General features: G+C 36.6%; 1 protein-coding gene across 1 annotated transcript in view; it reads left to right on the plus strand.

Moving 5' to 3' along the window:
* The window catches only part of LOC134801853 (protein madd-4), a 490229-nt gene that overhangs the window by 354242 nt on the left and 112707 nt on the right, over positions 1-23280 (plus strand). Inside the window, exon 4 of the mRNA XM_063774493.1 lies at positions 3155-3247. Within this exon, the coding sequence (XP_063630563.1) occupies positions 3155-3247 (93 nt within the window). The remainder of the gene's footprint in view (positions 1-3154; positions 3248-23280) is intronic.

Here is a 23280-nt window from a genome sequence, read left to right on the forward strand (position 1 = left end):
AGCGGAGAGTAGTGTGATACTGAACCTTCTACATATAAATAAATTTTAAAATTTGTAGTAAACTTGGATTTTGGTTACTCGATAAATGTTCTAATTAAGATTTTCCAGTTTTTCCACCTGTTTCCAAAGGAAAAGTGCTTTTATCGTGTTTTAGACGCAAAATTCAGTTTTCTCATTCGATTTTAGTATTAGATCATTATATTTTGTCATTTTAGAACATAGTTCATTTTCACGCAATGTATGGGGTTCTCACTCTACCTTTTCAACTTGTGCAACCTCTAAACGTTATTCGATTCTTTTGAAAATTGAAATAGATAGTTTTTAGTGTGGGGAGACTCCATTGGTGAGCAAAGTCAGGAAAAATATTACAACTTTTTTTTCTCCATACAAAAGTGAATCACCCTAAATTGGGCCCATAATTATCTTTGACGACCTCCTAGCCTAGTCGGTAGTGACCCTGCCTACGAAGCAGGAGGTCCCGGGTTCGAATCCTGGTAAGGGTATTTATTTGTATGATGATACACATATTTGTTCCTGAGTCATGGTTGTTTTCTATGTATTTAAGTATTTATATATTATATATATATCGTTGTCTGAGTACCCACATCACAAGCCTTCTTGAGCTTACCGTGGGGCTTAGTCAATTTGTGTAATAAATGTCCTATAATATTTATTTATTTATTTATATTTATCTATTCCGTAGGTACCAGTGCCCACACTGTTAACTGACAGTAACCCTTACAACAAAAGGCATCAGGTCCACCGATGGACAGTTAAGAGTGTTGCTGTACTACACTACCACGACAATATTGTGATGCACACAATAAATATTCCAAGCGGCTTAGCACGGTCGCGTTTTTATCCCTTGTCACCATGCCTGTCACGTTCTAACAAGTACGTAAGTGCGAAAGGGACGCGCATAGTGATAGACGATAAAAATGGAACCGTGCTGCGCCCACAAGTAAATATTTGCCCAAATATACCCTCAAATTTTCTATTCACTTGAAGCGATTGTTCTATTCTGAATTCGAACACATTTCAAATGGCCCGGAATATCCTAAAGCTTACAAGATATCATCTTTATTACTATTGCCAGAAGGGCTAGTTTCCTTGAAATTATACTGGTATTTTCGGATCATCTGAGGAGTCAGAATTGCATAAATTCAGCAAGATTTCAAATTGAAAATCGATCTTACCTATTTGCAAGTGGCTTTTCATTGCAATGGATTGTATTTCTTAAGCGGCTTATGCCGGGTTGGGTATTATTTCTAGGTTTGCGATGGTGTTTGGTAAGTTTGATTGGTATTCCAATATGGTTTGGTCAGTTCTAAAATGGGGAAAACAAACCTATTCAACTTTTAAATAAATCTCATTTATAATTTTGCTTGCACTGATATACTTAGAAGTGTGAGAGAATTGTACTATGAATGAAGTTAAAATGAGGTTACTTTAAGAGACTTATATCGACCGGGATATGGACCGTGATTACCTTTTGTATTGTTTTCGAGCTCGCGATATATATGTCGTAGTCAGATCGTATAATCAGCCGTATTACATTACGACTAGCCGTTTTCAAAACCAGGGGCGTTTTGAAATGCGGCGTTTCGACGATTAGCCGGATTGTCATTGCGATACGTTCTTCAATAAGGCGGCCTACGTTTAGCCGCATCGTACTACTATTTAGATTGTAGAGTGACCAGTTTTTTCGGTCGCCTACGTAACCGGAGTTTGACAATGTTTGCAATTTAATTTATTTTTACCATGGTCCCACCGCACTACATGTGTTTCTTTTCCAAAACATTTCCTTCACAACTTAAATAGACGGAGCCCCGCTTTGCGGGGCTCCTATTTCTGGGCGGTTTGCCCTTCGGGCATCTGAAGCTACCTAACGAACCTAACCTATTTACATACCTACGCTTTTTTCCCCAAAGTGTAATGTTTTCACGGACGTCTCACTAAATCAATAGGTAGGTAGGTTAGGTTCGTTAAGTAGCTTCAGATGCCCGAAGGGCAAACCGCTCAGAAATAGGAGCCCCGCGAAGCGGGGCTCCGTCTAGTTAAGTTGCGAAGGAAATGTTTTTTGAAAAGAAACAGTCCGACGAACTCCAGATTTGATGGACACTCCAGCGTTTTTCATAGTTTGTTCTTGTTATGTCAGGCAGCGCCACGAGTGTTAAAGATGGGAACTAAAAACTGTCAAAGCGGCGGCTAATGACTCGCTGTATTACATTACGGCTAGCCGTGATGAAGAACATATGGCGCCGATTACATTCCGGCGGATTCTCATTCAGCCATATTCAATCCGGCTAATCATTAAACCGCCGCATTTCAAAACGCCACTGTTTTTGAAAACGGCTAGCCGTAATGTAATACGGCGGATTATACGATACGACTGCGACATATATATGTCTAATGAAACTAACCGTGTTCATTGAAAGTGTTACTTTAAGAAATTCTAGAAAGCCTTTTGGAAAACACACCTAATAAAGCAGTGAGGATTGAATTTCTATTACTCAAATGCTTAGCTTAATTCATTCTTACCATAATTAAAAATGTTTGTCGATCTTTTGAGTTAAGGGGCCCACTGATTAACAGTCCGCCGGACGGTATCGGCCTGTCAATTGTTCGGAACTGTGAAAATTTTGTTCTAACTGACAGGCCGATACCGTCCGGCGGACTGTTAATCAGTGGGCCCCTTTACCCAACACTAGCGCATACCCAAGCATCGGCGTCTAGTCAAGTCTATGAGTACGACGCAAGCGGCGCGATTCGGGAAATGAATTAGAGACTCACTAGATATGAAATAGTAAAGATATGTGACGTTCCACGGCAAAAGGTACCTTACGGCGGCTGGCGCTTACGCTATTATTAACGCCGCTCCAATATTTGCCGGGACAATGGTACCTTTTTCCGTGGAACGTCACATATCTTTACTATTTCATATCTAGTGAATTTCTAATTCATTTCCCGAATCGCGCTGAAGGTTGGCGCAACTGCGCAGCGACACCATTGTTCCATCGCACTGACTAGACGCTGATGTTCAAAAGACGCTAGTGTGTGGTCTCTCTTTATCATAGAGCGTTAAACAGATTTTTTTTAACTTTCTGTTTAAATTTTGAAGCACGGTTTAACGTTTATGTTCTCATTGTTTCAGATATCAGGGGGCAGCACGCACAGACATGGCCACGATATTTCAACAGAGGACCCGGACCTCAGCGAGCATGACAACTCTACACACCATGGCAAGGTTAGTGAAAGTTCGGTTTCTGCCTCTCTATCACTCTTGCCCATTCGATCGATAGAGAGGCAGATAAAGAAATTTCCGTTTCGCGGTAGGCCACCTGTAAACAAACCGCCTTGATGCATCAATGTCATAGTGAAAACTTGTTGTATAACTTCTTTTCTATTCTATTCTTCACCACTTACGGCCACGCCACACTAGCTCTATGCTAACTCTATGGCGGGAGCGATAACCATAGGTTGGAGCGAAAGGTCCGATCGCTGTGTCACGCTCCAACCTATGGTTATCGCTCCCGCCGTCGCAAGTCGCTCGATGTCGTGGCCGAGCCGTATGGCTGCTGCTCGACGCAACGTTGGCGCTACTGTTCAGCGACGCCATTTTCCATAGGGCTGACTAGACACCGACGCTCAAAAGATGTTAAGATGTAAGTCTGGGGTGGCCTGATGGTTGGCAGTCCTCAACTGTGCATTTCTCCAGAAACCTGTCTTGCACACCTAAACTGTGGAATGAACTGTCGCCCGCGATATTTCCGGACCGATACGACCTTTCAAGCCTTCAAGAAAATAGGCTACTCCCATCTTAATATAGGGACCGTGCGAGTTGGAGGGTCTGCCATCTTGTGGCCTGAATCGGAAACATATATGTGCACATGTACATTGCCAAAGCAAGTGCTACCATCCACCGTTCTCGTCGGTGCGTTTTCTTGTGTATAGTATGTTCTGCTATCTTGTGGGGTACATTGAAAGCATAAACGACACTTTTACGCCTCGCGCCAAATATCTGACGGCTCCTATGCTGCCCCCTATAGTTCATGCACGGGGCCTATAGGTACATGCAATGCGCCAAACCACCAATACACACCACAAAATGAACTGCTTGCATAAGATTAGTTAAATTTAAACCACCGAGTAACAAAATAAATACGCACAGTATTTGAACCGGACTTTGCCACTTAGATACAGAAATTCACCGAAAATTCAAGCTGCCATTCTGATTAAATAATAAATGCCGAAATTTCCAAATTCGCTCTCGGTTCAATAATAGATCTGCTAATTCTAAATTCAAACTAGATCAGAAATTCCCCGCATTCTAATCAAATATTTGATTCGCGAAATTAAACTCTGAGTTATAGAAGGTAAAGTCGATTGTGAAAAATGAAAATGTAACGGCGGTTGACAAATTGAAGTTGGTAGCCCTGGGGGTTGGAATTTACATATGGCACTGTGTCAGTTGTTTCGTTTGTTAGTGAAGCTAAGTCATGAGAGGAAGCGTGTTTTGCGGTTTTGATATCGCCACCACTGTTAACTGACAGTTCATAAACCTTATTACCAAAGGCATAAGGTCCACCGATGGATAGTTAAGAGTGTTGCTGTTTGTACTCTGAAGTCCGTCTATGAAGCTAACTTAAACTGATTTGGCAGCAATGAAGTGTGGCATATATTATTATCATACGAATTTGACTTTTTTTGTGGTGGTGCTTCCGCGCTGTCTTTTGTCAAGCTAGGGCAGAGTTGATTTGACGAAATCGATGTTATCTACATAATGTTATTTACATTTCCTGAAAATATAAGAGATAGTAAGGACATCATAGTCATAATATCCATATTTCCCATGACTGTAATTATTTTTAATTTCTATATTTATTTCAGACTGCATAGCTCCATAAAATTGTTAGTATTATGAGCATGGATTTCATTTTAACATTGTTTTAACGCACTGGCAATTTATTAATAGCTAAAACGAAAGCTTGTTGGCAAGAGAGAACGTCGGCAAAAGAGCCTAGGTACAATCGCCGTCTCTTATCCCTTGGACCACTCCCTAGCTTAGTGCAAACGTATGCACGCGATTATAAATTCTCGCACCGCAGCTCGTTTTAACCGTTACCTTGTTTCTCGCAAATACAGGGCTTGTGGTGGATTTTTACAACTCCCGTCGTTGTTCCTTGGGTGGATCAACTTTTTTTGTTTTGTTATTCTGTCCAAGGGACAATTATAAAGTTATAGGTATAGGTGGCCCATATCCATTATTCCATTCAGGGATATTTCATTCCATTCTATTTATGCAGTACAGAACACATAGGGTATAGGGTACCTACCTAAACATCATTTAATTTCATATTTTAATGGATATGCGAATGTGTAGTACTTTTAGTGTACCACCACAATGACAAACCAAAGGAGATTATGTGGGATTGGATTTTGATAAAAAAAACTTATAAAACAATAAGTGTGGCTACCACCAGTTTGGCACTGATATTTTAAACGCTATCGAAAACGTAACTTACTTTCTATGCATTTCGCTCATACTCACATATTAGTGCGAGCAAGATCATTGTATAGAAAGTTAATTACGTAGACGTTAGCATATATGTCAATGTCAGTTTTGATACTATCAGTGACTCATGGTACGGGTAAAGATCTATTGAGCCCTTGTAATTTATTGAAGAACCGCATAAGAAATTAAATCAAATATTCATATAGAAAAATAAAATAGTTAGTGACAAATCCTTGTGCTACTTTTATTTACTTATAGCAATTATTACGTACTTATTTTAGCACCCTAAACTCCTTCACAGTGCAATTGTATATTCTCGAGCGTTCTTATGGCGCCTCATTCCGCGTACCTATTATAGTGCGACAATGTGAGCGGTCGCTACCGCCTGTGCCTTGGGCCACACAACAGACGTGCACTCGTGATTGTAAATTGGCGTGAATTTTTATTATGTCGTTGGCTTTGCTGTTATGATGCTAGACTATTGAAGCTGTAAATACGTTTGAGATTTTTCATTTTATACTATCGCTCTCAAAGTCGATGTTAAAGAAGCCAAATTAAAATGCACTAGATCTGTTAAACGATACTACAGCTTATGCGCTGTATGTTGTAGGGTTATTATATAGATGTGATGATGAGTATTGTGGGCTTTAGATTGCCACTTTTGCCAGTTTATATTGTTTTATTTTCGGCATTACTTAACGCATATAAATAATTATGACTATTATGATTATGATCATTGAGTTGTTTTCGACCCATTAGAATAAAATTCACTTCTACTACTACCTACACATAAAAAAAAGTTCAGACTAAAAACTTTTTGGGAAAAACCTTTCTCTAAGCATAAGTATGTGGGTTAAACTACGAGTATAAATAATAAAAAACCTAGAAGTGTAATCTCCTGTGTTTTGGACCACATCCCATATGAATACTCGCGTATGTTTGCGATTGTAAATTCGCGCCCGTTTCTTTTACCTTGTTTGGCGTCGCTTTTATAACACTACTGGAGCCACATTCAGATTTAACAAATGGTTACGATTTTGTTCTTATTTTAAAAAGACCTTGAATATTGCTCACGCTGATTGCTGCATGCTAAATGAAGTGAAAGCATGTGATGCATGCCAATCACCAAGACGATCGTCAAAGTCGTATCAAAACGATACCAAATTAGATTCAACCTCCTGGTTTTTGTTATGAAGTTTTCTTTTAGACATCGTGATGTGGTCGATCCGGTTAATCTGGATCCGGTCGATGCGGCCACCCCGGAATTTTATATGAACTACCTACTATTATTATGTGACGTTGCTATAATTTTCAAAGGTACCTTTGTCATTCGTATTTCGTTTCCTGTATATTGATGTAAGCTCACACGATTGTCACTCATTATTTTCAAATTTTTGACTGAAACTGGGTGCACTTAAATTATTTATTTATTTACGTTTTAAGTACGACATTAGACTCTTAATTGCCTGCAATGAGGTTAATAATTTTATCGACATCTAGATGCACTTTTTCGAATGATTATTCACTCTTACCACAGAATGGTCACTATTTAACAAAACCAATGTCCGATAGCGAAAGGTCACAAATCACGTTGTCCCTTCCCAGTGCACAGCACCGGTAGTGTTGGTAGGAAATCGAGTCATTTGAGTCTCTACAAAAGACCCGAGTCTCTAACAAGTTGAAAGGAACTCTAGTTTCCACTTACTTATATGAGTCTGACAGTCTTAAAGCGAAAAACTCAAAGGACTCAAGTCTCAACCAACACTATGCGCCGATCACGTCACTGCTCTTACGTTAGTGTCAGGGTTGTCACGTCGCTTTTCTAATTTTCGGTACGTTTTCTGTGCCTTGGACCACACTCCGTCTCTACGCGGACGTGTTCGCGATTGTAAATTCGAGCTCGTATTTATTACGCCTCTTTGCGCTGCTATTAGAGTCGTCACACAATAGCTTGCCGCGGACCCAAAATATTGACAGCAGCGGTTTCAAATGGACTTGTCATAGTATCTAAATCTCAAATCAACTACATGCCATTCTAGACAGGCTGCAAAGTTCTTTGCGTAACCGCCACTTGTCTCGAGTTTGCCAAGTACCTAAACTAAATTGTAATTTTGTACCTAGATCTAGGTGTATATAAAGTAAATAAATTCTTAACATAATTATTATAGAAACACCGAACTGCGTTCCAAAACTGGCATTGTGGATGTGGGCATGAAGGCAGCAAAGCTGAAATGGGACTGGGCAGGGCACATCTGCCGAATGCACCCAGAACGCTGGGCTAAAGTATCCACGGACTGGATCCCACAGGATGGATCTCGGGGCAGAGGAAGACCCAAACGGAGATGGCGGGACAACCTAGATACATTCTGTGTGGAGTGGCGGGAGTGTGCATTAGACAGAGACAAGTGGCGGGAAAGAGGGGAGGCCTTTGCCCAGCAGTGGGACACACTAATAGGCTAAAGAAAAAAAAAAAAATTATTATACGCATTTTCGAGAAAAGAGCAAAGCCGAAATCATTCCATATTTTCTGGTATTTCTTAAACCGGTTGGATAAGAGATTAGGAGCAAAAAACAAATTTCATACAAATTGTATTATCTATTTTAAAGGAAAAAGCAGAGAGCGCTCTCCTAGCTCTTATAACAATGACAAAAACGAAAAATTTCAAATGAAGGGGCATAGCCATGGATGGTGTAAAAATATATTCCAGAATGTCAATATTTAGAGAGCAAAATGGGAATTACGTTTGTATGGAAAATGGGTCGTCAACTGTCATGTTTTTTGTGCCTTGTACCACGCAGAAAGCGAGCGTGTGCTCGCGATTGTGAATTCACGATGCACCTTCTCGCCGGGTTGAGCGTCGCTAATATGATGCAATAGAGAATAGAGCGCTATGTGGGTCATGCGATACGCTTCAGAGTAAAAGGCAAAGTTATAAAGGCTGGAACACATTTTTTAAAATGGCGGCATATCAAATTTCACGACGGTTCTAGAGATTTCGAGCTTTGTTCTATTTCGATTGTGCTATAAGCCATGTTTCTTATACCTTGGACCACACAGAAAGCGAGCGTGTGCCCGCGATTGTGAATTCGCGCTGCACCTCTTTTATTTCGCCTGGTTGGGCGTCGCTAATATGATGCAATGGAGAATAGAGCCCTATGTGGGTCATGCGATACGATGCTAGAAAGGCTTGTTATTTTATAAGTAAGGTTTTTTATGAACTACATACTGTCATAAGCAGATTTATCAGCTGATACAGGACTCCTAACAATGATTTTGTTTTGGTAATTATCATTTTTTAAACTTCGCCCGTTAGTAGGGAATGTAAACCGGTTTTTAATTGTATGGAAAAACCGGTTGATAAGCAAAATTTCATCAAATAAAAACCGGTTTACATTCTCTACCCGTTAGGCTACTAGAACAATCAAATTAGGACAAAGCTCGAGATCTCTAGAACAGATCTGAAATTTTATGTTTGTTAATAAAATGTCCCCTTTTTCAGACCATCCGAGATTTGGAGATATTTAGGAACTGCTGATATATTGCAAAATGTGTTTCTACTTTTAGGAATTTGACCTGACTGAAAATATTTATGGTCTATCTAGGCCATGAAAAGCTTAAACTGTACACAGGAAAGTACTACGAGTATATACTTAAAAAATTAAAGATTAGACTTATAGGTCAATTCGAGTTTTAGTTATACGATCTGTTTCCGATATAACAATGACAGATCAGTATCATATCGGAAACCGATCGAATAACTAAAACTCGAATTGGCCTGTCATATTCTATATAATAAATTATGGTAAGTTATGTTGTGATATTTTAAGGACTTTAAATATTATATCAAAAAAACGAAACGTTTCGCAAAAGCCAAAAAGCGAACTTTTTCATTAACAACATTAACAAGGACAAACGAAAACGATTAAAGTCCAAGTGAAAAACAAAACGGACCCCTCGCCCGCAATAACTTGAGAACAAACTCGACCGGGAGACGTAGACCGGGAGACGAACACTGGAAAACTTAGTTGTAAGACTTTGAGAACAAATCAAATAGGTTTCTTACTTATTATTATTTGTATCATTTGCGTTTTTAAATACCTAGTATACTGTATTTAAATTATGGTATGGAGAGTTAGATCACTTTTAATTTAGTATACTTACTTAAGACATTTTATTCAGATTACTTGTAATATTTTTCAATAACTGAATTTCAATAAGACTGGTTTTTGGTAGTCAACTTTATTAATTATTGTTTATTACAGGAACAAATGTATTGTATGTATTGATCATCGCCATATAAAAGCACTTTTCAAAAATATCACTTAATTTTATTATAAAGGTAAATACAAAGTAATTTAGAAAAGGTTTGTGCATATTGTTAAATGTATCCTTTGTGTGATAAATGTATTTCGAAAATACAACATATACAGAAAAATTGAGGTATAATAAACTATTCCAAAGGCATCTGGCCTTTGGAATAGTACTACATATTATGTTGACAAAAGATATTTTTTGCATTACCTCGCGATCAAATAACTGTAATCTATTTAACTTATAAGTCATTATTTTTTTCTAATCATCTACTTTTGCATTGAAAGCGGTATTTATACAAGAAACTGAAGTAACCAATATGATTATTTTTTCCTCACGATCTCCCGGTCTACAAGAAAAGTCGGCAACATTAATTATTGTGTAACAGGAAAAAATTGAAGACCCGAGGGGAAGCTGGGCTCTGTCGCTATTGTTTTGTTTATGGAAAATTAGTTTGGCATTACGACTAGGAGGAAAACGAGGCATGATGGAGTATATTGGACCTATTTTAGGGGTAGACAGAGTAATAAATTTTATCTATGTGGTTCTATTTAATGGTAATGTTTCGTCGTCGTAATATTTTTTATGTCCTACCTTGGTGCGCGTGCAGTTCTGCAATACAAATGAATTGACGGATTGAACGTCTAATGTGTTGGTACTTAAAGGTTTGTTTTTGACAGTGCAATTTTCCATGTAGTATTTAATTAATAATCGTGAAGTATGTACGAGCCAAGTCCGGATTCATCCTGAGGGTCGTGAAGTTGGAATCTCGACACAGTGTGAATTTTAATTCTTTTGTGCTGAGCGTTCCGACTGAACATCTAGCGACCTTCACCAAGGAGGAGTTTTGGCCGAAGGGTGTCAAGTTCCGGCGGTTCCGCGGCCGGCTCCCTGACACTGCGGGGTTGCGAACTGCATCGCAGCCATAATTGTGTTTTTAGTTTTAAGATATATTTTGTAATAATATGTATGCTAGTTTTAAGGTATTTATCTATGGGCCAATAGTTGCCTGAAAATAAATGTTTTCATTCATTCATTCATTCATTCAATTATATAAAAATCAATTTTCTTTTAGTTTTGAAGTAGTTATTTGATGTTTATCTTTTAAAAACTTTATAGACTTTCCAGATTTTTAATTATATTTTTTTTTATTAGTAGATATATTTTCAACTAGAGAGAGGCACTACTTACAGAACTTTCTGTGAAAGCTTTAGTTGTAGTACGTATGTTTTTCCTCTAAAAGCCTTTTCAAATAATATTTCGCTTTGCGTTGTCGAATCCCGTGAAGAATTAGGTTCTTTAGAGGCCCATGAAAGAAACTTCAGCGTCAACAAAAACAAAATGTTAGGTATATTCTCTATCAACCAATATAAACACGGCACAAAATATTTAGTCAACTAAAATAATGCTTGAAGATTTATGTTTTTAACGATTTAATAGGTTTTTTGCAGTGTAACAAGGAATAGTTATTCACGATACAAGTGCGGAAAAGAGGAAATTCAAAACGAGTGGCGATAAATTAAAACACGACCGAAGGGAGTGTTTTAAACCGACACGAGTTGCGAATTACCTATTCGCACGTGTATCGTACAACGTTTTACAGTACATATGGCCCTTTAAACTTTTGACATACGCACGAATTATCAATTTAATTTTAAATTATTATTTTTTTTAATTTGTAAAATTGTGCCATATACTTAGATTATAAGAATGCATGTATGTACATATAGCCAGAATATAGCTCTATATGGGTAACGTATTGAATATTTGTACGCCATATTATGGTAAAATAAGGAATAAGACTGAAAACTTTGTATACCACCCATTGTACCCTTATTTATGCAAATAAATATTTTTGATTTGATTTTTGATTTGAAAAGTGCTATTTTACGCACTAGTGCGGGAAAATAGGACTATATGTACTGTAAAATATATTTTTTAACATAATGATCCAAAATAAAAGCTAATTCATTCTACGTGGAGGTTTATTAACATTTTAACATGATTTTTTTGCCAATTTTTTTACTTTTATTTTAGACGTTTTTAAGTATTCGTCATCAAATATAAAAATAATACAAAAAAAAATAACATAATTCTCTCAAGCTTTAAGTAAGGTCGTGTTTTTTTTTTGTAGTCAGTAGTAAGAGTAGGTTTACTTATATTCTAATGAATTATTGAAAAATAAATGAGCCAATTAAAGACATTTTCGATTACTTTTCCTGTGCTATCTTTTTTCTCTCATTATACTTTATTTGCTCAGTTGAAAGTAAATTCCACATACTTATAATTTCGTATGTTGTCTTTTAACAGTTTTAACTTTTTGTTTGGTACTTATGTTAAATTTGAATGTTGATACCTTATTATGTTTATGTTTGTGGGATCTCATATTGTGTTGTTTACGAATTCTATTAATAAATATAAACTGTTTATCAGATTCTCCTTCATAAAAACGAATTGATTGACACGTTGTCACCAAAATCAGTTCATTCGTTTTGAGGGCTCGGAAACCGTTTTATTTTTCAAACCGGTTTCGTTAATTCACCCGGGAACGAAAAGGATTTCGGTTCTGTTTGTGGTTACTGGTTAACGAACTGTTATTTTAGATAACGGTTTATGCCAAATACGTTCTCATTTCTTTCTTGAGGAACGAAATTAACCGGTTAAATTGAAAGTATCGAAGCAAGATAGAACGAGTAAATATTGTTGTCTCTTTCACGTATGACACCGAGTTTAACCGAGAGTTTCCGAAAGGTGAGAGTAAAACAGGTATTATATTGTTCCCCGCGAACCATATAATTCCGCTGCCTCTTTTTACCGGTTAGGAGATAGAACTATATTTTTAGTTCGCGTTTCATCAATTAACCGGTTTTTAATGAACGAAATATAATAACGGTTTTGGAATGATTTAACAGGGTATTTCGATACTGGTTCCGAGCCCGGGTTTGACATACTGATAGAACACACGACATAAACATACCTATATACTTATGGCGTTATTCTAAAACGCTTGTCAAGACTAACAAGCCCTTGATATTCGTTTGTCCTTATCCGTCATTTTGATATTTGTGTTAATTAGAAAGGAACAAAATTTAACTAAAGTTTGCTAAGTTTTATGAATATAACTGGGGTTCAACTATTTCGTCCACTAAATCACATTTGGCCGCATTGACCTTATATATTTCGGCTTAATCCGCAATGGGCTAGATCCATAATTAATAGGGCTGCCCTCATCGAAATCAATAGATTGTGGTATTAAAACAGTATTTATAGCTCTGATATGAAGTCATAGTCTGATTATGTAAATAGCCAATCGAATGCGTTCACGCACATGTGCACATATACAAATGACGCCTCTGATTGGTCAGTCAGCGCTTGACGTGTTCACGATACACACACGCATAAATTACACGCTTCATGTGTAGGGTACAATTACATGAAGTTACTGTGTATTTATTGTTGTATTGTAATTATTAATACAATATAAATTTTATGTCTGAAAGCTAACTTTATAGGTTTTTTTCGAGGCCTTCTTAGATTATTATTATTTATACCGAACGATCGTTATAACTACCTATTCAACTAAGAATAAAAATAAATTGCAGCTCAAACCTTCTACTCTACTACAAACTGAATTCTCTTTTTAATAAAAAGGAATTTCCGTTTATATTACAAGTTATGTAGGTGCACTGGTGCAGCGGTATTCGTGAAACAACTTTGATATAAAACACTTCCAAAACCTGTTTAAAAATAACATCATATTATGAAAGCAAACTGAAATGAAAAGATTTCACGCCAAATGATACCGGTTTGAAAATTTTACCGGTATCCGACCGTCTGCATTACTGTGTGTGTGTACTATGTGCGGCAGTGCATGTACATACCTATAAGTATCTATTTATATACACTTCGTTCTATTGTCGTGCCTTCGTATTGTGAAACTCCGTCATTCAATGTTTATTTTTAGTAGGATCCTGTTGATAGAGTACGTAGAACGACACCTGCTTTCTATGTGTCAATAGTAGTCATTTTAAAGTTAAAAGTTAAAATAGATACGTAATTAAAAATAACAAAGGTGTGCTATAGTATTTGGCCACTTTGCCAGTCACTATATAAGTATTTGTAGCTAACTGTACAATAATCCGTCGACAAGCGAACTAAATAAAAGTAACAGAAACAACATAAATAATTATTTTTCTTTAAGACAGTTTAGTTCCAAAAAAAATCGGATAGGTGTATAATAGTTGTAGATGCCAATTTTTAACTCCCAATGCAATATAAGGGGTGTTACCTACTCCTATAACATAACTAATTACGAACCATAAAAATGCAACATAATAAAGAAAATTGTAATATTGTCTTCGGTTACCGCGATAGTTACTCATGAAATAAAACTATTGAAACGGATTACATCGCGTATATTGAATTTATACTGGAATGAATTCAATATACGCGATATAATCCGTTTCAATAGTTTTATTTCAAGAAAATTGGACTTACTTTCCTCGAATTTAAGGACCCTTTTACAAATAAGGCCTAAAAATGAACTGCGAACAGTACCTAGCCAAGTGTTCTTTTCTCACTCTGAGATTAAAAGAACATTGATTTATAAGAAATTGGATACAAAAAAATGCGAGAAACAAACGGAATGAACGGGAACGCTCATCATTTGTTTTTCGAGTGATTTTATTACGTGATGTTTGAGATGTTTATGAGTTAATTTTTTGTTGAACTTTAATGTTATAAACTTAAAATAATTATAATATAGGGAAGGTGAAAGAGAACTTAATTGCGTTTACTGGTTTTTTTTGGTGGCTGTTGAATAAAGATGATGGTGGTGGTGGTGGTATTATATAATTAATAATAAAAAATAATATTTAGTACAAACAGTTATCTTACTTTCACGCTATTAGCATAGTAAGGATAGGTAGCATAGTCAATCAATTTTAAATATAACGAACAAGTTATCATTATCACCAACTGTGATGATGTTGCATAACAGTTGGTGATAGATGAAATAACACTTGCATTGCGTGTCGTGTGCTATCATAATCGTTGCAGACTTATCTTGGTCTAACAATATCCTTCCATTTATACAAAACACGTAACAAAAAAGGTTAGAAAAGTGTGCCGAGAAATGCTTTTCTCACAATAAATCGGACGCAAACGATGATGTGTAAAGCAACCCTTTTTGCTTTCCGTAAGCCCGGCTCCATGCATACGTAACGACGTCATAATTTCCGACACGTACACCAACGGACCAACACTCTTTAACCATACGTGTACCTTATGTCTTATTAATAAGGTTAGAACAGGTTAACAGGTAGGTATTCACGATGGTACACTAGTGCCACTTTTTTGTAACTCTGTGCAAGCGCGAACGATGTTTAACGGTCTTTTGTGCACTGGTAAATTCGAGCCGCATTCGAAATTTGAAAACTCGAATTTACATTGCAGTCAAGGAAATTCAAACTGGATAGGTATTATTACTTCTAATAGGGTCTTCGGTTGAAGCTCGAAATATGACACAAAGTCTTCAAATCAGGGTTCTTACCTTGGTCCATCATCAATATCATCATTAACTTAAGAGTTATTCTCTAGTCGGTGGAGGATCTTCCAGCTTTCCTCATTTTGATAGGACCCCTACTTTTTCTTTCACGTGTTTCCGCTACCCCGCTTGCGTCCTATCCGACCCTCCAGGATAGTTTTAAAGAAGTGGTCGTCTCGTATTACGTATGTGTCTAATCATTTTTCCGCGTATATTTGCAATAGTTTTCGGGATAGCTCTTCTTTGCACTCACTCTTCTCACCTCCTAATTTGTTTAAAACCTCTCTCTCCAACTAATGCCTTCCATTCGCCTCCTACGGATATGGTCGTTCTTGTCTACGTGACAGCGTGATAAAACGGTGTCCGTCACTTTCTATCCCACGGTGTTAAAAAGTGACAGTTATTTTATCACGTGGATAAAGATGGATAAAGCCATCCATAATACATGGGCAGCATCACATTTCAGCATCAACTTGGTGATTTAATTGTTTCTACCTTAAAACAACTCAAGCACCAAATCAGTCAAAACATCCTGCATCTTTTCATGTTTCGTAATATTTTCTGTAAGTACTTGTTTTTATTTTTTCTTGAACCCATCGTACACGCCTTCCCGTTATTTTTCCATAAATTGTTTGCTTCCAACTCGTCAAGTGAGCGGATTGCCTGCAAATTGCCGTTTGTTACAAATTTGTTTGTTCCCAACAAACGCACGCATTCGAGTGTGTTTTCTTTCATGTGTGTTATTGTATTTCTTGTTGTTTCATTATGAATGCTTTTATGGCGGTTTAAATCTTTTTTTGGTTGCGTGTGTGCTTTTAGATAAGGAAAACGGAATAAATTATCTTATACCTTTAAACGAGCAATTCTTGTATACCTATGTATTTATTGATATATGAATGTATATATTTCGGGGATCTCGGAAACGATTTCGATGTAATTTGCTATATGGGGGTCTATGGGGCCGAAAAATCGATCCAGCTAGGTCTTATTTCTGGGAAATCGCGCATTTTCGAGTTTTTATATATTTTCCGAGCAAAGCTCGGTCTCCCAGATAGGTATTGTACATAAAAAGAATCAAGCTATGTCCTTGATAGTACTAAGTTCTAAGTGTGACATTGTATATTAAACACCTAGGTATCTCTTTCCTATTTAAAGGTGTGACAAGGGGGAGGGGTGGTCTCAATCCCTGGCTTTTTCCCTATTCGGGGTCAGCCCTCCTAATACATTTGCGCCAGTCATGGCGATTCTGAGTCAGTTCTGGCGTTAAGCCCATCGTCAGCATATCATTGTTAATAGTCCTAGTCCAGGTTGTCGGTGGGCGGCCTCTTCCCCTCTTCACTTCATCTATGGCCCGGACCTTTCTAGTCATATGATCCAGGTGTCTGCGCATGACGTGGCCATACCAGCGTAGACGGCTTTAGTAAATATTGTTGTCTCTTTCACGTATGACACCGAGTTTAACCGAGAGTTTCCGAAAGGTGAGAGTAAAACAGGTATTATATTGTTCCCCGCGAACCATATAATTCCGCTGCCTCTTTTTACCGGTTAGGAGATAGAACTATATTTTTAGTTCGCGTTTCATCAATTAACCGGTTTTTAATGAACGAAATATAATAACGGTTTTGGAATGATTTAACAGGGTATTTCGATACTGGTTCCGAGCCCGGTTTTGACATACTGATAGAACACACGACATAAACATACCTATATACTTATGGCGTTATTCTAAAACGCTTGTTAAGACTAACAAGCCCTTGATATTCGTTTGTCCTTATCCGTCATTTTGTTATTTGTGTTTATTAGAAAGGAACAAAATTTAACTACAGTTTGCTAAGTTTTATGAATACTGGGGTTCAACTATTTCGTCCATTGAATCACATTTGGCCGCATTGACCTTATATATTTCGGCTTAATCCGCAATGGGCTAGATCCATAATTAATAGGGATGCCCTCATCGAAATCGATAGATTGTGGTATTAAAACAGTATTTATAGCTCTGATATGAAGTCATAGTCTGATTATGTAAATAGCCAATCGAATGCGTTCACGCACATGTGCACATATACAAATGACGCCTCTGATTGGTCAGTCAGCGCTTGACGTGTTCACGATACACACACGCATAAATTACACGCTTCATGTGAAAGGTACAATTACATCATGAAGTTTCTGTGTATTTATTGTTGTATTGTAATTATTAATACAATATAAATTTTATGTCTGAAAGCTAACTTTATAGGTTTTTTTCGAGGCTTTCTTTAATTATTATATACCGAACGATCGTTATAACTGCCTATTCAACTAAGAATAAAAATAAATTGCTGCTCAAACCTTCTACTCTACTACAAACTGAATTCTCTTTTTAATAAAAAGGAATTTCCGTTTATATTACAAGTTATGTAGGTGCAGCGGTATTCGTGAAACAACTTTGATATAAAACACTCCCAAAACCTGTTTAAAAATAACATCATATTATGAAAGCAAACTGAAATGAAAAGATTTCACGCCAAATGATACCGGTTTGAAAATTTTACCGGTATCCGACCGTCTGCATTACTGTGTGTGTACTATGTGCGGCAGTGCATGTACATACCTATAAGTATCTATTTATATACACTTCGTTCTATTGTCGTGCCTTCGTATTGTGAAACTCCGTCATTCAATGTTTATTTTTAGTAGGATCCTGTTGATAGAGTACGTAGAACGACACCTGCTTTCTATGTGTCAATAGTAGTCATTTTAAAGTTAAAAGTTAAAATAGATACGTAATTAAAAATAACAAAGGTGTGCTAGTTGTGTGTAGCTAACTGTACAATAATCCGTCGACAAGCGATCTAAATAAAAGTAGCAGAAACTACATAAATAACTATTTTTGTTTAAGACAGTTTAGTTCCAAAAAAAATCGGATAGGTATAGTTGTAGATGCCAATTTTTAACTCCCGATGCAATATAAGGGGTGTTACCTACTCCTATAACATAACTAATTATGAACCATAAAATGCAACATAATAATAATAAAATAAATAAATAAAGAAAATTGTAATATTGTCTTCGGTTACCGCGATAGTTACTCATGAAATAATAGTAGTTTATGTGACTGCTACATAATGAAAGGCATTAAAATACGAGTGTGGGTTTATGAAACGAATGAAATGAGTTTCATAATAGTATCACACGAGTGTTTTAATGCCTAATTATGTACAGTTACATACACTGCTTTATCTACACACATATTATCTAACCTCATATTACAGCCGACATTGGGGCACTTTCCTCTCTGGCGGAACTCGCGGATATGAGATGGCGTCTCCGAAATATCTTTATCGCACATTTTACACGAAACTTTTGTTATAGTTACTTTAAAAACAACAAAACAAATGATTTTTTACTTACAAACTAATTAAAAGATAAACTGTACGTCAAATGGCGGCAAATGAAAACTTTTTTCACGCATGTCACGCATCCGTAGTTTTTTTTTTTAATTCAAAGACAAACTAGAGTCGGGGTCGATTACCATATCGTCCGATACCAACTTACAAGCGAGATTTGTCAATATTGTATGCAATTGTCATTTGTTTTCGAATAAAACGTCATCTCGACTGATATTAGAATAGGGGTCAAATCAAATTGCCTTTTTTCCAGAGATGTTCGAAATTTGAATGTCATTACCAAATCGATTTTGATATAGTAATGAAGCTATTACCACATTTTCACAGATAAGAAATTTGCTGTAACAAAACAGTTTATCGTAATGTGGGCCATTATTTACGGATTTTGAAGGTATCATAGAGAGTTTATGATATGTGTGTAGATAAAACTATTGAAACGGATTACATCGCGTATATTGAATTTATACTGGAATGAATTCAATATACGCGATATAATCCGTTTCAATAGTTTTATTTCAAGAAAATTGGACTTACTTTCCTCGAATTTAAGGACCCTTTTACAAATAAGGCCTAACAATCAACTGCGAACAGTACCTAGCCAAGTGTTCTTTTCTCACTCTGAGATTAAAAGAACATTGATTTATAATTTATAAGAAATTGGATACAAAAAAATGCGAGAAACAAACGGAATGAACGGGAACGCTCATCATTTGTTTTTCGAGTGATTTTATTACGTGATGTTTGAGATGTTTATGAGTTAATTTTTTGTTGAATTTTAATGTTATAAACTTAAAATAATTATAATATAGGGAAGGTGAAAGAGAACTTAATTGCGTTTACTGTTTTTTTTTGGTGGCTGTTGAATAAAGATGATGGTGGTGGCATTAAATAATTAATAATAAAAATTAATATTTAGTACAAACAGTTATCTTACTTTCACGCTATTAGCATAGTAAGGATAGGTTGCATAGTCAATCAATTTTAAATATAACGAACAAGTTATCATTATCAGTTATCATTATCACCAACTGTGATGATGTTGCATAACAGTTGGTGATAGATGAAATAACACTTGCATTGCGTGTCGTGTGCTATCATAATCGTTGCAGACTTATCTTGGTCTAACAATATCCTTCCATTTATACAAAACACGTAACAAAAAAGGTTAGAAAAGTGTGCCGAGAAATGCTTTTCTCACAATAAACCGGACGCAAACGATGATGTGTAAAGCAACCCTTTTTGCTTTCCGTAAGCCCGGCTCCATGCATACGTAACGACGTCATAATTTCCGACACGTACACCAACGGACCAACACTCTTTAACCATACGTGTACCTTATGTCTTATTAATAAGGTTTAGAACAGGTTAACAGGTATTCACGATGGTACACTAGTGCCACTTTTTTGTAACTCTGTGCTAATCTGTGCAAGCGCGAACGATGTTTAACGGTCTTTTGTGCACTGGTAAATTCGAGCCGCATTCGAAATTTGAAAACTCGAATTTACATTGCAGTCAAGGAAATTCAAACTGGGTAGGTATTATTACTTCTAATAGGGTCTTCGGTTGAAGCTCGAAATATGACACAAAGTCTTCAAATCAGGGTTCTTAGCTTGGTCCATCATCAATATCATCATTAACTTAAGAGTTATTCTCTTGTCGGTGGAGGATCTTCCAGCTTTCCTCATTTTGATAGGACCCCTACTTTTTCTTTCACGTGTTTCCGCTACCCCGCTTGCGTCCTATCCGACCCTCCAGGATAGTTTTAAAGAAGTGGTCGTCTCGTATTACGTATGTGTCTAATCATTTTTCCGCGTATATTTGCAATAGTTTTCGGGATAGCTCTTCTTTGCACTCACTCTTCTCACCTCCTAATTTGTTTAAAACCTGTCTCTCGAACTAATGCCTTCCATTCGCCTCCTACGGATATGATGGTCGTTCTTGTCTACGTGACAGCGTGATAAAACGGTGTCCGTCACTTTCTAGATCCCACGGTGTTAAAAAGTGACAGTTATTTTTTTCACGTGGATAAAGACGGATAAAGCCATCCATAATACACGCGCAGCATCACATTTCAGCATCAACTTGGTGATTTAATTGTTTCTACCTTAAAACAACTCAAGCACCAAATCAGTCAAAACATCCTGCATCTTTTCATGTTTCGTAATATTTTCTGTAAGTACTTGTTTTTATTTTTTCTTGAACCCATCGTACACGCCTTCCCGTTATTTTTCCATAAATTGTTTGCTTCCAACTCGTCAAGTGAGCGGATTGCCTGCAAATTGCCGTTTGTTACAAATTTGTTTGTTCCCAACAAACGCACGCATTCGAGTGTGTTTTCTTTCATGTGTGTTATTGTATTTCTTGTTGTTTCATTATGAATGCTTTTATGGCGGTTTAAATCTTTTTTTGGTTGCGTGTGTGCTTTTAGATAAGGAAAACGGAATAAATTATCTTATACCTTTAAACGAGCAATTCTTGTATACCTATGTATTTATTGATATATGAATGTATATATTTCGGGGATCTCGTAAACGATTTGCTATATGGGGGTTTACGGGGCCGAAAAATCGATCCAGCTAGGTCTTATTGCTGGGAATTGCTTTTTATATGTTTTCCGAGCAAAGCTCGGTCTCCCAGATAGGTATTGTACATAAGAAGAGTTAAGCTAGCAAGAGCAAGCTATGATCCTTGATAGTACTAAGTGCTAAGTGTGACAATGCATATTAAACACCTAGGTATCTCTTTCCTATTCAAAAGTGTGACAAGGGGGAGGGGGTCTAAAAAATCTAAATTATTTGTGTAATGGACGACCGCTAGGAAAAAAGTGTCCCATTTTTTCTGAACGTTCCTTTCATCCCGTCATACAAAGTTTATGTAAAATGTTTACGTAATGGAAACAAAACTTGGGACCCTTTTTTTCCTATTAGGATCGGAAAAGTGACTCAAGTAGAAAGAACATAAAAATTTCCATATGTGAAAAAAATTGAAGTGAACCTAGAAATAAAATAGCTCACTGGTGAAGAACCAAAACTGCAATCTCGACACAAAAAGGCACCCAAACCGAACACTTCAGTTTGCCAAACAATTACTTATTCCGGTCAGCCGTATGTAAAGAAGTTCGTGCCTTGAAATCGTTCTGCGGAGGAGCGCAAATTATTAGTAAAATTTAAGCATCCTGTGTTATGGATTGTGAAAATGAGTCAACTGACTATAATTTTACTTAAATAATAAGTATTTAATTATGGTATACATTGTACAGTCCGTCTTAGCTAATTTCGCATCAATTTATAAACGTCATATTTTCATAGAAACTTGACTTTATTTATGACATTGTCACACTTTCTGATTGCACATGCCATTGGTCAGACTCTGTATTTTTTTGGAAATCAGTCTAAGGTGTAGGCTTCGTACTATATAGTATGCCAACAAACTTTGGATTGAAATCGGTAGTCATATCCATTCGGCTACAACCGCTTGCCATACAATAACAAATACGAAACATGAGCATGACACAAATATACTGCTAAATCATAATTTTTCACTCGGTTCCCTGGATTTCCACATTTCAAAACATGACGCTAAAAACAAAGACAATCAAAAATTCCCTTTTTATACGTCCTGAAGCACAATTTAATATGTCAAATTTAACTTTTTGTGCATGAAACATGTATGGTACCCCTACCAAGAGTTTAAAGCTGATATGTTCTCTAGCGACTGCGTAAACATACTTGCAATGCGTCGCTCAGGTTAATAAGTTTGTTATTTGAGTGACTTATAAGAATTTTATCTCCACTCAAGGACAAATTTAGAGGAACGCAAAATAAAAAGTTTAATTACTCAAGTTTAAATTTATTCTAAGCTTAATAGCATCGTTCGCAGACGTTTCTGCTTGTTAAAATTAAAATTTAATTACTCAGTTTGAAATTACTTTAGGTGCTGTAATCCAGTAAATAAACCTTTTCGTCTTTCTCTTCTTTTGCATTCCTCTATTTTTTTCCATGAGTATAATATGTATAATATATGTAAGGTATCAGTATAAGGTATATAATGGGCCTTAGTTGCTTGAAAATAAATGAAATTTGATTTGATTTATAAACTCATGGTAAGGGTACCGATCGCATATAGCAGGCGTGTGCGGGACACTGACGTTTGAGAGACAGAACTCATTTGTTGTTTATTACCATGAAACGTTGGATCATGGTAAACACATATTTATGAAGTTGATTGTACAATGTATGTAACATTATTGTTAGGTTGCGTCATTATGCAAAGTGGTATTTTGCGAGTGAGTAATAATACTAATAAGTAACTCACTAACTTTGCAATGTTAGGTCCTATCCGAAATTACATTAATTTAGAATATGTAAAATATATTTATCAGAGCAAGACGTAAACGCACTTTAGAAAATTTCCATCTTACCGCGAAACTGCACTGTTAGGTGGGTATCACCTGTATCGGAGTCGTGTGGCTTTGATCTCGCCAATTATATTGGGCATCGCAACCAGCTCCTCTAGCTCC

Source organism: Cydia splendana, chromosome 2 (genome assembly GCF_910591565.1).
Source record: "Cydia splendana chromosome 2, ilCydSple1.2, whole genome shotgun sequence".
Classification (NCBI taxonomy): Eukaryota; Metazoa; Arthropoda; class Insecta; order Lepidoptera; family Tortricidae; genus Cydia; species Cydia splendana.